At 35.7% G+C, this 14,057-nt stretch overlaps 1 protein-coding gene across 1 annotated transcript; it reads left to right on the forward strand.

Annotated features, from left to right (window-relative positions):
- The first annotated feature begins 3,234 nt into the window (after positions 1-3,234).
- On the forward strand, positions 3,235-13,283 carry LOC128206345 (uncharacterized). Its single transcript, XM_052908736.1, has 5 exons — positions 3,235-3,443; positions 4,165-4,873; positions 10,247-10,334; positions 11,159-11,352; positions 11,604-13,283. The coding sequence occupies exons 2-5, from the start codon at positions 4,423-4,425 to the stop codon at positions 11,885-11,887; spliced, it is 1,017 nt and encodes a 338-aa protein (XP_052764696.1). The 5' UTR covers positions 3,235-3,443; positions 4,165-4,422; the 3' UTR covers positions 11,888-13,283.
- The last annotated feature ends 774 nt before the right edge of the window (positions 13,284-14,057 follow it).

Raw genomic sequence — 14,057 nt, forward strand, 5'->3', positions numbered from 1 at the left:
TCTGCAAACGCCCGTCTCAAGCGATGGAAGTACTTGGACAGAGTCTTACCAAACAGCCAGGTTCCATTTATTGGCGACTAAGTCAAAATAATATGTGCAGTATGCAATAAGTATTTGCCACCACTGTCGTGTTCAACCGATGACGATGAGCGCCAAGCACAACAAATGCTACAGTTGGTTATACAAGGGAACTCTCTTCAAGCAGAAATTGAGGAGGGAAACCTTGAGAAAAGTAGAGCCGTGTGGATATCGATTGACGACACCGAGTTAGAAAGCTTTCCGCATCTGACAGAGGACACACTACGCACACTTACATGCGGTGTATATCAACTAAAACTGTGCCCTGGTTATATCCAGGAGCACCTTCAGGGCGACGAGGACATCCGTGTCCACAGGGAAAACAGTGGACTTATTCGTGTTCGTCTTCAAAGTTGCCACGTATCAGCCAAGCAATACACCCTTTGGTTGAAATTCAACACTGTCGAAATTCTTGGGTGGTATTGTAAATGCCGATCTGGGTCAAGGGTAGAAGGGATGTGCGCGCATTGTGCAGCAGTCATGTGGTACCTTGGCTATGCAAGGTACCGTTTCGTAGGTAACGTAGGCGTCCGTGACTGGTGTGATTACCTTGATGACGCCAGTGTTGTTCCCCCGACGATAGACAGTTCGGACTCTGACAGCGATTGAAGAGTTTATCTATATGAACTCGTTATCATTTAAAATGTCACGTTAATTATAGAAAATGATACGGCATACTTTGGTTCTTGGTAGATTTTACTGCCTATTGTGATATTTCCTATTATTGTACCATTGTTCTTTTATTTTATTGTTATGTTTCACATTTTATATATACAAAGACGTATTACATAATTCCTATGACAGTAGCGTTAAATTCGGTCCAAATATCAACCTTCTTGTTTCAAAACTCTCAAAAATAATCACACTTTATGTAACCTGGTTACCATAGTAACCACCATAAAACTGAGTTGATAATAACCGAAGATCAATATGTGCAGTAATGACTTACATCAAATTTCATAACAAACAATGTTTCTACATAAAATATCATATATATGTTAGGCATAGTAAGAAAAAAAACGATTTATTGGCGCGTTTCCATGGTTACATTTTTATTCTTCATTTAAATAACATACAAAATGTCCTTATAATTAACAGGTTCATTTGTGTTCTAGTTACGCTAAATAAATCCACTATATCGCCATCAGTGTTTAATATTTTGTGAATTATACAAGATTATTGAAAAAATACCCATTGAATGAATTGTTGCCATAGCACAACCAAAATAATGATCAAATAGCACAACACAATTTCATTTTGTAAATGCTATTGGTTGTTCTTTCAAAACAAGAAACAGTTAAAACTCACAAAGACGGGGCCATTTTCGCCCATTTGTGAACCAAGCCCTTTAATGCGAAACTGCCAATATGTTAGCGATTAAACAAATAAGAACGGCACGTAAAACGTATATCAATGTGGAATTTAAAGGTCTAATATTTAGTACTTTCAAAGAGTGTTGTTTTAAAGGAAATTTTGAGCGTGGTCTATTTTTAACTAATTCATTTCCCAGTTCTCAAGAGAGTTCCGTTTATTAACCATGCCTGAATTAATATACCACTTAAGAAAACATGCATAAAACAAAATCACTATCTCTTTGATTTGTGTGATGATGTTTTTACGAAATTTGTACAAACAAAGAACTAAACAATGTTTACATCACAGTTTTGGTAAGCAATTTAACGTGTGAAAGCAGTTGGGTGAAATGCAAACTTGTTTAATTCTTCACAGGTAATGTCAATATTTAAATATTTTGTTGGAGTATTTGGAGAAGAATATCGGAAATAGAGTTTAAGCAGACGCTTGAAATATAATATCTCTTCCTATTTTTGCGACATACGATTCGAGCGAGTTGATCAAGGACTTGGCTATGGTTGGTATGATTTGTTTATATTGCGTCTCGATTCTTTATTGCTGTTTTAAGGCGTACGTTTGGATACCTTTTATTTTGTAACGTATACATGTATGATTTACAACTTGTCGGATAGATTAAAACATTGGACTTTCATAAGAACATTTAGGACAATAAGCGTGAGTCCAATGTACAACAAGCGTGAGTCCAATGTACAATAAGCGTGAGTCCAATGTACAATAAGCGTGAGTCCAATGTACAACAAGCGTGAGTCCAATGTACAACAAGCGTGAGTCCAATGTACAACAAGCGTGAGTCCAATGTACAACAAGCGTGAGTCCAATTTACAACAAGCGTGAGTCCAATGTACAATAAGCGTGAGTCCAATGTACAACAAGCGTGAGTCCAATGTACAACAAGCGTGAGTCCAATGTACAACAAGCGTGAGTCCAATGTACAACAAGCGTGAGTCCAATGTACAACAAGCGTGAGTCCAATGTACAACAAGCGTGAGTCCAATGTACAATAAGCGTGAGTCCAATGTACAATAAGCGTGAGTCCAATGTACAATAAGCGTGAGTCCAATGTACAATAACCGTGAGTCCAATGTACAACAAGCGTGAGTCCAATGTACAATTCGTTTCATTGTTAAGTACAATTTCATTTTTCGTTTGAGGAACATCAGAATGAACAAATTATACACACTTATACAAACAAATCACACAAACGGAACAAGCTATTCAAATTTTACTTCACCCTTTCACAGGCACGCCAATGTTATATGTATCTAAGGTTGAACATAAATAGAAAACTAAAATGTTTTAGTGAACTTTTCAACTTGGTCCAGACAGACAGGAAACCACCGTGTTAAAAAGAAAGATGTTCAGGTCAACACTACGTGCAAGATACATGTATCACGTTGTACAATACCGAAATAAAACATTGCCTTGTTAAGATAAGCTCCGGTACATGTACATAAATGGAAAACTATATTAGGGAAGTCGGGCTCATTATGTAAGATGATTTTACATACAAGTATAATGAGAATACACTGATTTTTACCAGTAATTCTTCCGTTGACCGAGGCTCGTTAATAGCACTTCATTCACGTAGTTGTAAGAAGCATTTACATAATAGTCCTCTATGACGTCAAACCATACAAATTAGGGCCCAATTACACTGTATGAAGGAATGTTAGCATTTCATTATATATAATAAGGCATGTCGCCGCAATTTTGACCATTTTCGTTTCACGCCTGGGTGTATACGCCGTGGTACTGACTCTTTGTTGAATTATTATCAGCAATTGTATGCCTTTAATTCAGGTCTTACTTTAGAATTATAATGGTTTCTATAAAAGGATATCGATATTGGAATATAGACACGATTTTAAACTTCACAAGATTAGACTTAATAAAGAAAAGTGGCGTGTGTGTATGGCTAATTGTATTTCTTTGATTTAATCAATATACTAGTTTGTAACATTGAGACTATCATATTTGAACATAAATTGGTGGTAAGATATTAATTTTATCTATTTGCTAATTGTTAAAAAAGAGAAGTAAATGAATATTAAGCCGTCATTATAGATATAAATTTTGAGAATTAATTGTGTGTGTTTGGATCGTTGACAGACCTGCACTCTCACAGATCGAACGTTTTGACAACTTTTTTTTATTTTTTGTCTAGGAACGAGCCAGTTAATGCGAAAATGCATGTAAACCAGTCATATAAGACTGATGTCAGAACATTCGATTGCAGATTTTATATTTAAGTTTAAAAAAATGATGTTTTATGCATTTTTCGTAAACCGTCAATAACGGTTTTAGACATAAAACACTAATTTTGGAACGGAAATATGAAAATATGCGATCTTATTTTTTGTCAGAAGTTTTTTATAACTGGTTTGCAGATTTTTACGCAAAGTTTGCTCATTCCAAGACAAAAAATAAAAAAGGTGTAAAGACGGTAAATCTGTGAGAGTGCAGCTTTAACAGAACCGCGAATTTCCTTCAGAAATAGTATATCTGGGTGTGAACATATTTGCTACTCACTGTTAATGAATACCATCATTATAGGAAAAGCTGTAAATAAACAATTTACAGCTTGGCACAAGCTATATATAACTGTGAGTATTGTGTCCATTTTCTTTCCTGATAAAATGTGATTTTCTATGGGCTATTACATGTATGCATTTCAGGCCATTGATTTCATTTGTCAATGCATTTTATTTGCAGAGAAGCTGATACCGAAACCTTGACAGTGTTTGGTTAACTGTCAATCTAATGCCAGGTGTGCAATCTGGACTCGAGAGCCGTTACGGTGATTTTGTCTTTCTAGATTGGTGTGTTTACCATTTGATGTAAAACAGCAACAATGAATTGTTATTGTAAACAAAATACTTATGAGCGAGTGATAAGTCGCATACATGAAGAGCCTATTCAAATGTAAGGTTTTAATTAATTTCTGAGTCTGCGATATATGTCCATACAAATATGATTGTGCAAAACGAAGTTCAACGAATAAGTTCTTTCAAAACTGTAAAGAGGCCAGTGGTCAAGAAAATAAATGGTTCCAAAGGTTTCAAGTTATTCGCTGGATCGAATACTCAAAGATCTACTGGATTATGTATGGAAGTGCTTCAGAAGTTGACTCCTTTTAAAGACGATGAGGATAAGGTTACGGAATCTGCACGGGAACTACTAATTGACTGTGTAAAACACCATCCGACTGTACACGACGTGTTCTTTCCGGACGTTTCCGGAGAAGCTCGGATGCGTGACGAAGATTACCGAGGGTTCCCAATGGAGAGATTAGCAGTAGGCGTGATCTGTGAGGCACTGGCGGGATGCGAAGACGAATTTAAGTTCCATACAACATTAGAAAGGAACAACTTGGCCTCTTTGATTGGAGACTTGTACTCCAGTGTCCATTGGAAGAAACTAGGTAACCCCACCTCCAATATGTTTAACCCCTTACGTTCACCATGTCCAAACTTTAAATATCCCTCTTCCGAACACATGTAAAATGTAAAACATAATGCATATTATTTGTATGTTGCCCCGACTGCTCATGAATTATATAACATCTTAATAATCTTGATGTGTTTAAGAACAATCATATCGGGTTTAAATGACAACTCATTTATCAGGTCTCTATTGCTTTATCAGTTTCGTGTAATACAGCCGTAACATAATACGGTTATTTGTTTGACACGCTTCCCAGGTCTTGTTTGATTTTCTATTTCACAGATCATTTTGATATTTGTCGATTTTCAGACTTTCGTCGAAATTTAGTACTTCTGTGTCCACTGCAAAAAACAAAACACAATGATTTTATTGGTGACCAACAAAACCCTTAAAATGTACAACATGTAAAATCATTCCGAAAAAAGCACACCACCATAACAGGGCGAGGAATCACGTGACTTCAACGGGGTTCTCACATGTGTCACCACGGTTCAAAACCGATGGAAACAAGCAAGAAAGTGAGAGTAATTTCTAAATAACTTTTTTGAGGGAAAAGATTAGAAAATTTTTCTTAGCCTATAAAAGTCTATGCTATTTTCTGCTTCTACACGTATAAAATATTTTAGATTTGCTTGTATTTTAACGATGCAATCTTTGGCCAAAATTTTAACTCGACGGAATTTTGTAAAACGATGCAACGTGATTCTTTATTTGTACATATTTCTTAGTCATTCGTAATAGTTAAGAAATCAGACACGCGTTAAAAAGTTAGTTTTGCTCATTACTTTCATAAACGAATTATTCGTTAAATGTTATTTTAGTTTTTTCAATAAATATCGAATTTTCAAGAAGTGCTGTTGTAAACGTGAATGTTTTATGTGCTGCCGTTAACGTGAACTCCTTCTCATCTAAATAAAGCTGATTATGTTAAATGGGTATGCTTAACAAACTTATCATAACATGCTCATTTTATTCTAGTTTATGATTTGTATTGACCTCTCATTTGTGGACGAGAACGTATTCAACCTAAAACTCTTATTCGTGGTATGAATTTACACCAATTTGATCGATTTGAAAATGTTCAATTTATGTTGCCTGAAGGCCATCAAATGGGGACTTCCAAATACTCAGTATCCCTTCTGTAGTTTCACCAAATGTTTCCAAGATGGATCAATGAAGTGGATAAAGTCAAAGATACACTAAAATGGAAGGCAAAATACACTTCAGCCAAACCCGTCTCATGTACGTTCCAAAGTGAAAGACATTCAACAGCCAAGAAACGGTTACATTCAGTTTAATCGTATTTTATTGTAAATAATAAACACACATGGTATACATATTTTCGACAAACAATATTATTGTACAATTGGGTTGGGCCACAAGTTATGACAACATTAGAAAATGGCCCTCCCCGAAATGTGTCAAACTATCGTTAGAATTGAAAAGTTATGACATTATCAATTTGCATGTGAATACATAAGTAACTTTAAGAAGTACGCAATTGGTTTAAGAAATAAGTAAGCGGAAGAGAGAGAGAGAGAGAGAGAGAGAGAGAGAGAGAGAGAGAGGGAGGGAGGGAGGGAGGGAGAGAGAGACAGGGGGTACACGTATTCCGAATCTGCAAGGGTTTAAGTGAGGTTTTGGAGCTTGATATGCAAGTTGGCGGCGAAACCATGACGAAATAGGATTTTTGGAACCTGTTTTCGCCTGGTAAGTGGTATAAAGTATATATTTAAAAATATCATGACGCGCATTCGGCTCAACAATTACCATGCCTCACTCGGATTTTTATTTCTTGCGTCTAGGTTACGGATTAAAAAAGTTATTGAAGGAAAACCTTCGGCCAGTCTGTTGTTTACAAATGTGGGAAGCGAGAATCTGATACTTTTTATGATGTTTAAGTTCCAAAAACACATATTTTTGCAATGGTTTCTGCTTTAACATTATGTTAATGTGGTATTTTAATTTCCTGACTGTTCCTTTGCTGTACAAAAGCCTTCATGGTAATTTTATTTTGGTTTAACCACCTAAATGTGTGCTGAAAAAAGTTCAACCACCTTTTGGCATCTGCACTGAAAGACACTTTTATAAATGAAAACAAACTGTGTGACAGATTAAACTTGTGACAAACGTTCCATAATATTATGACAAACTTTTCATTATGTTAAACTATCGCGTGTTGAATACTTTCTATAAAAATAGTTATAAAGCGATTTATATGTCTTTTATTTACTGTCTAATTTTCTTTTTCTCACATTATAAGTACTTACAACCAACTGATAAAAATAGAAACTAAAACAATCTATTACTATTAGAGTGGATAGTTATTTTTATGTTGTGATAATAAAGTTTCATCAGTTTATTCATATGCATAAAGGCAATAGACCCATGAACATACACCAATAGAATTCATAAAATATATAATTAAATGCACTTCTATCAATATATATTAATACACTATACTTACACGTCTATGTCTCGTCAATGCTTTCTTAAATTTAACTATATTAACAGCACACAAAAATGGCTTTAACTTACAGCCTGCGAACAATTACAAACGTTTTTGCTCTAGATGAATTAATGAATTCAGCAAACCATTTTTGTACATATTAGTTTCTGTTTCAGTTCACATATAAATATATTTTAAAATCACCAACACTTTGTTTGAAATAACCATACATCATAAAATCCTAGTGATTGTAATATATGTATAAAAACTTTAACATATCTAATATCATCACATTGTGAAATCTTTAACAAATTATTAATCACATTTCCATAGCTTAAAACTGCACTCTCACAGATTGAACGTTTTGAAAACTTTATTTATTTTTTGTCTTTGAAAGAGCAATTTTTTGCGAAAATCCATGGAAACCAGTTATATAAGACTGCTGGCAAAAAATAAGATCGCAGATTTTTACATTTATGTTCGATAAATGATATTTTATGCATTTTTCTTAAACCGTTAGTAACGGTTTAAACCATATAATATCACTTTTCGAACGGAAATATTAACATCTACCATCTGATTGTTTGTCAGCAATCATATATCATTGGTTTGCAGATATTTACGCAAAAGTTTGCTCTTTCCATGACAAAAATTAAAAAGTTGTAAAAATTGTAAATCTGTGAGAGTGCAGCTTTAATCAAGATATATTTATTTATCAAACAATGATAAATAATGGCATGTTGTTATACCAGGAAATTTTACTGGGTCTGAATTAAGCTTAAGCTTGTAAAAAGTCTTCATAGCTTGTCCTGACCAAATGTTAAACGTTGTGCTAAATGACACACCAGTGCTAAATACTATTCCTAGATAGGTAAATTTATTCACAATTTCTAACTCAAGCCCTTGATACAAAACTATTAAATTTCGCCTAATGTTTCAGCCTTTTTAAAAAAAATAATATTACCTTTGTTTTATTTACATTTACACTATATATGTATAATTAATATTTATGTGAAAAACGTTCTCTCAATAACGGTAATTTTTTAACAACAACATCATTTTGTAACCCACTTTCAGATTCTGATAAAATGGAGTGCCCTAAATACGTTTCCTTTTTGAAAAAAACACAGCACTACACCTATTTTAAAAAAAACCTCGATAGTTTTGTCATTTGTATATATATATATATATACACATTTCCGATGTATAATGTATTCAAAGTTGTACGAAGGCCATGCCAAACAACAATGGTATATGATTATATTTATGTATATCAACATGACTGTATGCACCAGTCAATTGTAACCACGGCCCTCCTGGGGTATACCGGGGATAGCCGGGGAAATGGGCCGTGTTTTAACCTTCCACGTGGCCCCGCAGTGCCGGGTGAATGCGGAGGTTTTGTCTTCCAGCCAAATATAGCGGGGAATGGGCCTTACCTTGAGTCCCTTGGGTTCGGGGGCATTTGGCGGGTGTTACACGAGCAGTTCGTCTCCGCAGGGCGGGGACTTTGCCCGGGCTTGGCTGGACTGAAAGTCAAAGTCCCCGCTATTCCCCGGACCTGGGGGGTGGGGGTGGGGTGTGTGTGTGTGTGTGTGTGGGGGGGGGGTTACAATGGACTGGTGCATTACTTATGTTATATGCAAACATATATCAAAGAAATTGTTATTGCATCCACTACATCCATAACTTAAAAGATTGAATTCTACATTATGAGCGCGACGTTTTGAATCATTTCACTCAAAGGGTTTGGCTTGTATCATGAAAAATAAATAAGTAGTTTAAAATGACGGCGCCTATGACTTTCTTTTACCGGGGGATATACATGGAACGGACTTGGCTGGAGTATATCTTGTCTTCCATTTGAATGTACTCATCACTGTCTACATCAATTAAATTTATCCATCTTTTGTCAAAATTTGGTGAAACATAATATATTATGATGGTTGACTCCGTCTCTTACAGAGTGACAATGGATTATTTGGACTATCACCATGACGGCCTACCTAGAACATAAATTTAACATTTTAAAATGGATCAAATGGATAGATATACATTCATTTCAGGAAAGACATATCATTTAGAATAATAGTTCAATGTTGAATGCATTATCGCCACAGTTGAGGGAGTAGTTAAAACTACTTATTCAATAAAATAAGCATGTTATGAGAAGAATTCACGTTAACAACAGCAAAAATAAAATTCACGTTAACAGCAGCCTTTCTTGAAATATCGATATTCATTAAAAGAACTAAAATAAACTTTACAAACAATTCGTTTAATGAATGAAATGAGTAAAATAAACATTTGAACTCATGTATGTGTTCTTAAATATTACTAATTACTAATTGTATACAAAACAAAGACTCACGGCGCACACAGCGTTGTATCGTTCTACAAAATCTTGTCGAATCGAAAATTTGGCCAAGGATTCCATCGTTAAAATACAAGCAAATCCAAAATATTTCACACTTCTAGAAACAGAAAATAGCATAGTCTTTTATAGGTTAAGATTTTTTTTTCTATCTTTTCTCTCAAAAAAGTTATTTAGAAATTACTGTCACTTTCTTGCTTGTTTCCATCGGTTTTGAACCGTGGTGACACATGTGAGAACCCCGTTGAAGTCACGTGATTCTTCACCCTGCATAAGTAGTCAAAAAACACCCCAACTAACTTATATCTCGAACCAATAACAAACTCCTAGCATATATGTAGAGAGTCATAATATCCGATGATTGACTTATTCGTGGGAGAAATTTAATTATTTTCCCAATATATTTAAAACTCTACTGGAAATTTTGAGAAACTAGATTAATCGAAAGTTTGCTATGAACTCTAGTACGCTATCGTGTTGATATATGTAATCTAGCATACACGTATATGATATGTTATATATTTCAGGATTTGCACTATACACACAACAGTATCCTACAGTGGTTCGTGACGTCACGTCCGGTATCTCATTACAGGATTTCATAGACGATGATGGGTAAGTTGCATCATGCGTCTGAAAACATTTTTAAATTGATTATAATATACTAGTAGATTTTATACTTAAGAAGTTCTTTTTATTCGTATTTTATCTCGAAAATATACTAGTACACACATTTTGAAAATAAATATGCCTTCCTCGTGAGATACGCACGTGCTAATCACAGTAATTAAGTTGGTCATGGGTAAGACGATGAGATGCCTTCCACTTCCGGTACAAATAATGCCCGGTTCGTGGTAGATTGCTCTTTTTAGCTTTAAAATGTTGCATCAATTATGTTTACGATCATGTTTTCTCTGATGTTTGGTTTCCCAGTCGCTGCTAATTTTAGAAAATGACATATCGTTCTTATACACCGTTCCGTACAATTTGTTCATTTATGATACATGTTAAAATATTAGATATAAACACAATTTATTGGCATTTTCTTTATGAGTGTATAAATAACAGTTCAAACATTATGAAACGGAAACATACAATTTATTGCAATCCGAAACCAGTCTATGCTTATTCGGAAACACGGCATTATTTTTTTAGAATCACACGTGATACTTGTACATCAAGGGTTTTCATCCCTCTATATTTTGGCGTCATGGTCGTTTTAGCAGACAGCAGGAGAAAACTTCCCGCCTTTTCATGTTTTTTTTCCTAATTTTAATGTTACTCCGACCATTTTAATTATGACACAATATATATATATCATTATTATAATGAACCTCAGATTTCCATTATTATTAAGTCATCACCACCGTCCCAGAAACGATACCATGCGAAATGTCAGACTCAAATGTATAATGTCAAATATTGTTTTCATTACGTAGACCGGAATGGGCAGAGCAGATTCTAGAACGTATGACGGAACCAAACTGGACTCTCTCATGGGTGCAAAAAATAGTCCGTGGTCTCGTTACTGAGGAAGATTACAACACTCAGATGAACGCTCTCTTCGTGAAGTTGCATTTGCTTGACCCTCAGTCGGTTATTCCCGCGTATCACCTTCTAAATAATATCAGAGGTAAGACATTGTTCATAAAAATGTAGCATCATTGAATTACTTTGATTCCACCATGAGCCATGTCATGAGTACCCAAAGTATAGATTCAGATTAAGGTCTCTGATATGAGTCAATAACTTTTATACATGTATGAACTTATAATCCAAAACTAAATGAGATGGATATTTCATCAAACATAAGCACTTTATGATAATGACGACTTTCATATTCTTCAAATGTAAAGTAACGGGAACGTTAACCCTTTATTTCAGCACTTCCGGAATGCAGTTTAGAGCTTGCTACTCGAGACTATATCGGCGGGCCGCTGGATAGCCAGAAGTTTCAGCCCGCTGTGATATGTGCTGTCCATGTCCCGACCCGAGCACACGCCTCTCCCCACAACACAGGGACGCCCGGAACGCCCAGGGAAGTCTTTTATGGCGTGCACGTGGATGAATGGCTAATGACGGAAGCGCGTGATCTGGGCGTCTGGAACGGCCGCCGTCCCAACAACAGCCGTCCATCAGCCGAAACAGACCGCTGCGTCGTCATGTGAACTGAATAGATTTGATCAGATCGGTTAATTTATGCACCCCCAACATATACAGCACCAAACATTGATTCAACTATGATCAGAATATATTGAGATTAAAGAAAATAATCTGTCTACGATATAATATCGTAAGTTCGAAACAAATGTCACACACACTGCCTACATTGAGAGAATGTACACCGCACTGCCACGTACGCTACCTACATTGAGAGAATGTATGCCACACTGCCACGTACACTATCTACATTGAGAGAACGTACGCCACATTGCCACGTACATTACCTACATTTAAAGAATGTACTCCACATTGCCACGTACATTACCTTCTTTGAGAGAATGAACGCCACATTGCCACGTACACTACCCACATTGAGAGAATGTACGCCACATTGCCACGTACACTACCTACATTGAGAGAATGTACGCCACATTGCCACGTACACTACCTACATTGAGAGAATGTACGCAACATTGCCACGTACACTACCTACATTGAGAGAATGTACGCCACATTCCCACGTACACTCCCTACATTGAGAGAATGTACGCCACATTGCCACGTACACTGCCTACATTGAGAGAATGTACGCCACATGGCCACGTACACTGCCTACATTGAGAGATTGTACACCACATTGCCACGTACACTGCCTACATTGAGAGAATGTACGCCACATGGCCACGTACACTGCCTACATTGAGAGAATGTACGACACATTGCCACGTACACTGCCTACATTGAGAGAATGTACGCCACATTGCCACGTACACTCCCTACATTGAGAGAATGTACGACACATGGCCACGTACACTGCCTACATTAAGAGAATGTACACCGCATTGCCACTTACACTGCCTACATTGAGAGAATGTACGCTACCTACATTGAGAGAATGTACCCCGCATTGCCACGTACACTACCTACATTTAGAGAATGTGCACCACATTGCTGAACAATAGTGTTTTGTCTTCCAATTTCCAATGATGTATAATAAAAATACACCCAATGTGGCATTTTGAGGGTGTTCCCCAACCCTTGCGTACCGGAAGCTTTTCATTTTCTACCGGAATCCTGCTTTACAAATACCATTTATAGGATCCTCGTACCGAATAATTACCTATTTCTGCTTACCGCGTACCACTCGCTTGAGTCCCGAGTATACTCAGTTGACCCAGCATACCAAATCGTATGGGTAATCAACTCTTTCAGTGCTCTCGGACATACGTTAAACGAAATACTATATATAATGTTTTATGTAAGATACTATTGACTTGATACGGTTGTATGAATGCCAAACGATCCATAATTTATAGCTTCTCGTAAGCTTTGATCCCCGTATTTTTTTTGTCAAAATTCACATCTCGCGTACATGTGTATGCTATTATCTGCATCATGTCACTGTATATACAATGTTTACTTTTGATATATTTATATAAATATAAGATTAAATGATCGCAGGTTCGATCACAATTTTAGAAATGTATGCTTTGTTCCAGTTTCCCTAATTATAAACGCGTTTAGCTTTTTATTATTTTTAAAAAATGAAAAAAGTCATGTGCATTGTGTTGTCATGTATACCGACACCAGTACGTTATCCTTGGCCAATAGATAACCCTATCATTTTTACGGTAAGTTTAACAATAGTCAAGAATATTGTCAATATATTCATCTTAAAATAACTTCATACAGTCTTGCAAATGGTTCTGACAATACTGTAATCGTCGGGAGTTTGTAAAATACCTCTGTTCGTTTCTTCAAAAAACAATGAGATGGATATATGTGCAAAAAACATCGATGAAACGAACATTATTCTAAAGAAGAGAATGAAGATGTAGAGGAAAAGTGTTTGTAAGATCGTAATTTGTTTCACGAGTGATCATAAAATCGATATTTTAAAGTGACACTCTTATTCAAAATCAATACATACACATGTATAACAAACATCAATTTTGAGTGACAATTTTTAACTACTGACTAAATAATGCATTTTTGGATTATATTAATTACTGATAACAAGATTGTAACCATGTATTTAATAGCTGAAAACGCCAACACTATAAAATGATTGGTGAATGCTAAAATATTTACAGTGATCTACTATCGTCTCACAAGGTAGAAATATCGTGTTTACTGCACCTTTCTTTCAAATTGAACTCGGAATCCTTCATAAAA

This window comes from Mya arenaria, chromosome 10 (genome assembly GCF_026914265.1).
Source record: "Mya arenaria isolate MELC-2E11 chromosome 10, ASM2691426v1".
Taxonomy (NCBI): Eukaryota; Metazoa; Mollusca; class Bivalvia; order Myida; family Myidae; genus Mya; species Mya arenaria.

Coding starts and splice junctions, on each gene's coding strand:
- LOC128206345 (XM_052908736.1), top strand. CDS start 4,423: ATGATTGTGCAAAACGAAGTTCAACGAATAAGTTCTTTCAAAACTGTA. Junction 4,874..10,246: donor TGTCCATTGGAAGAAACTAG/GTAACCCCACCT, acceptor TATATATTTCAG/GATTTGCACTATACACACAA. Junction 10,335..11,158: donor GATTTCATAGACGATGATGG/GTAAGTTGCATC, acceptor TTCATTACGTAG/ACCGGAATGGGCAGAGCAGA.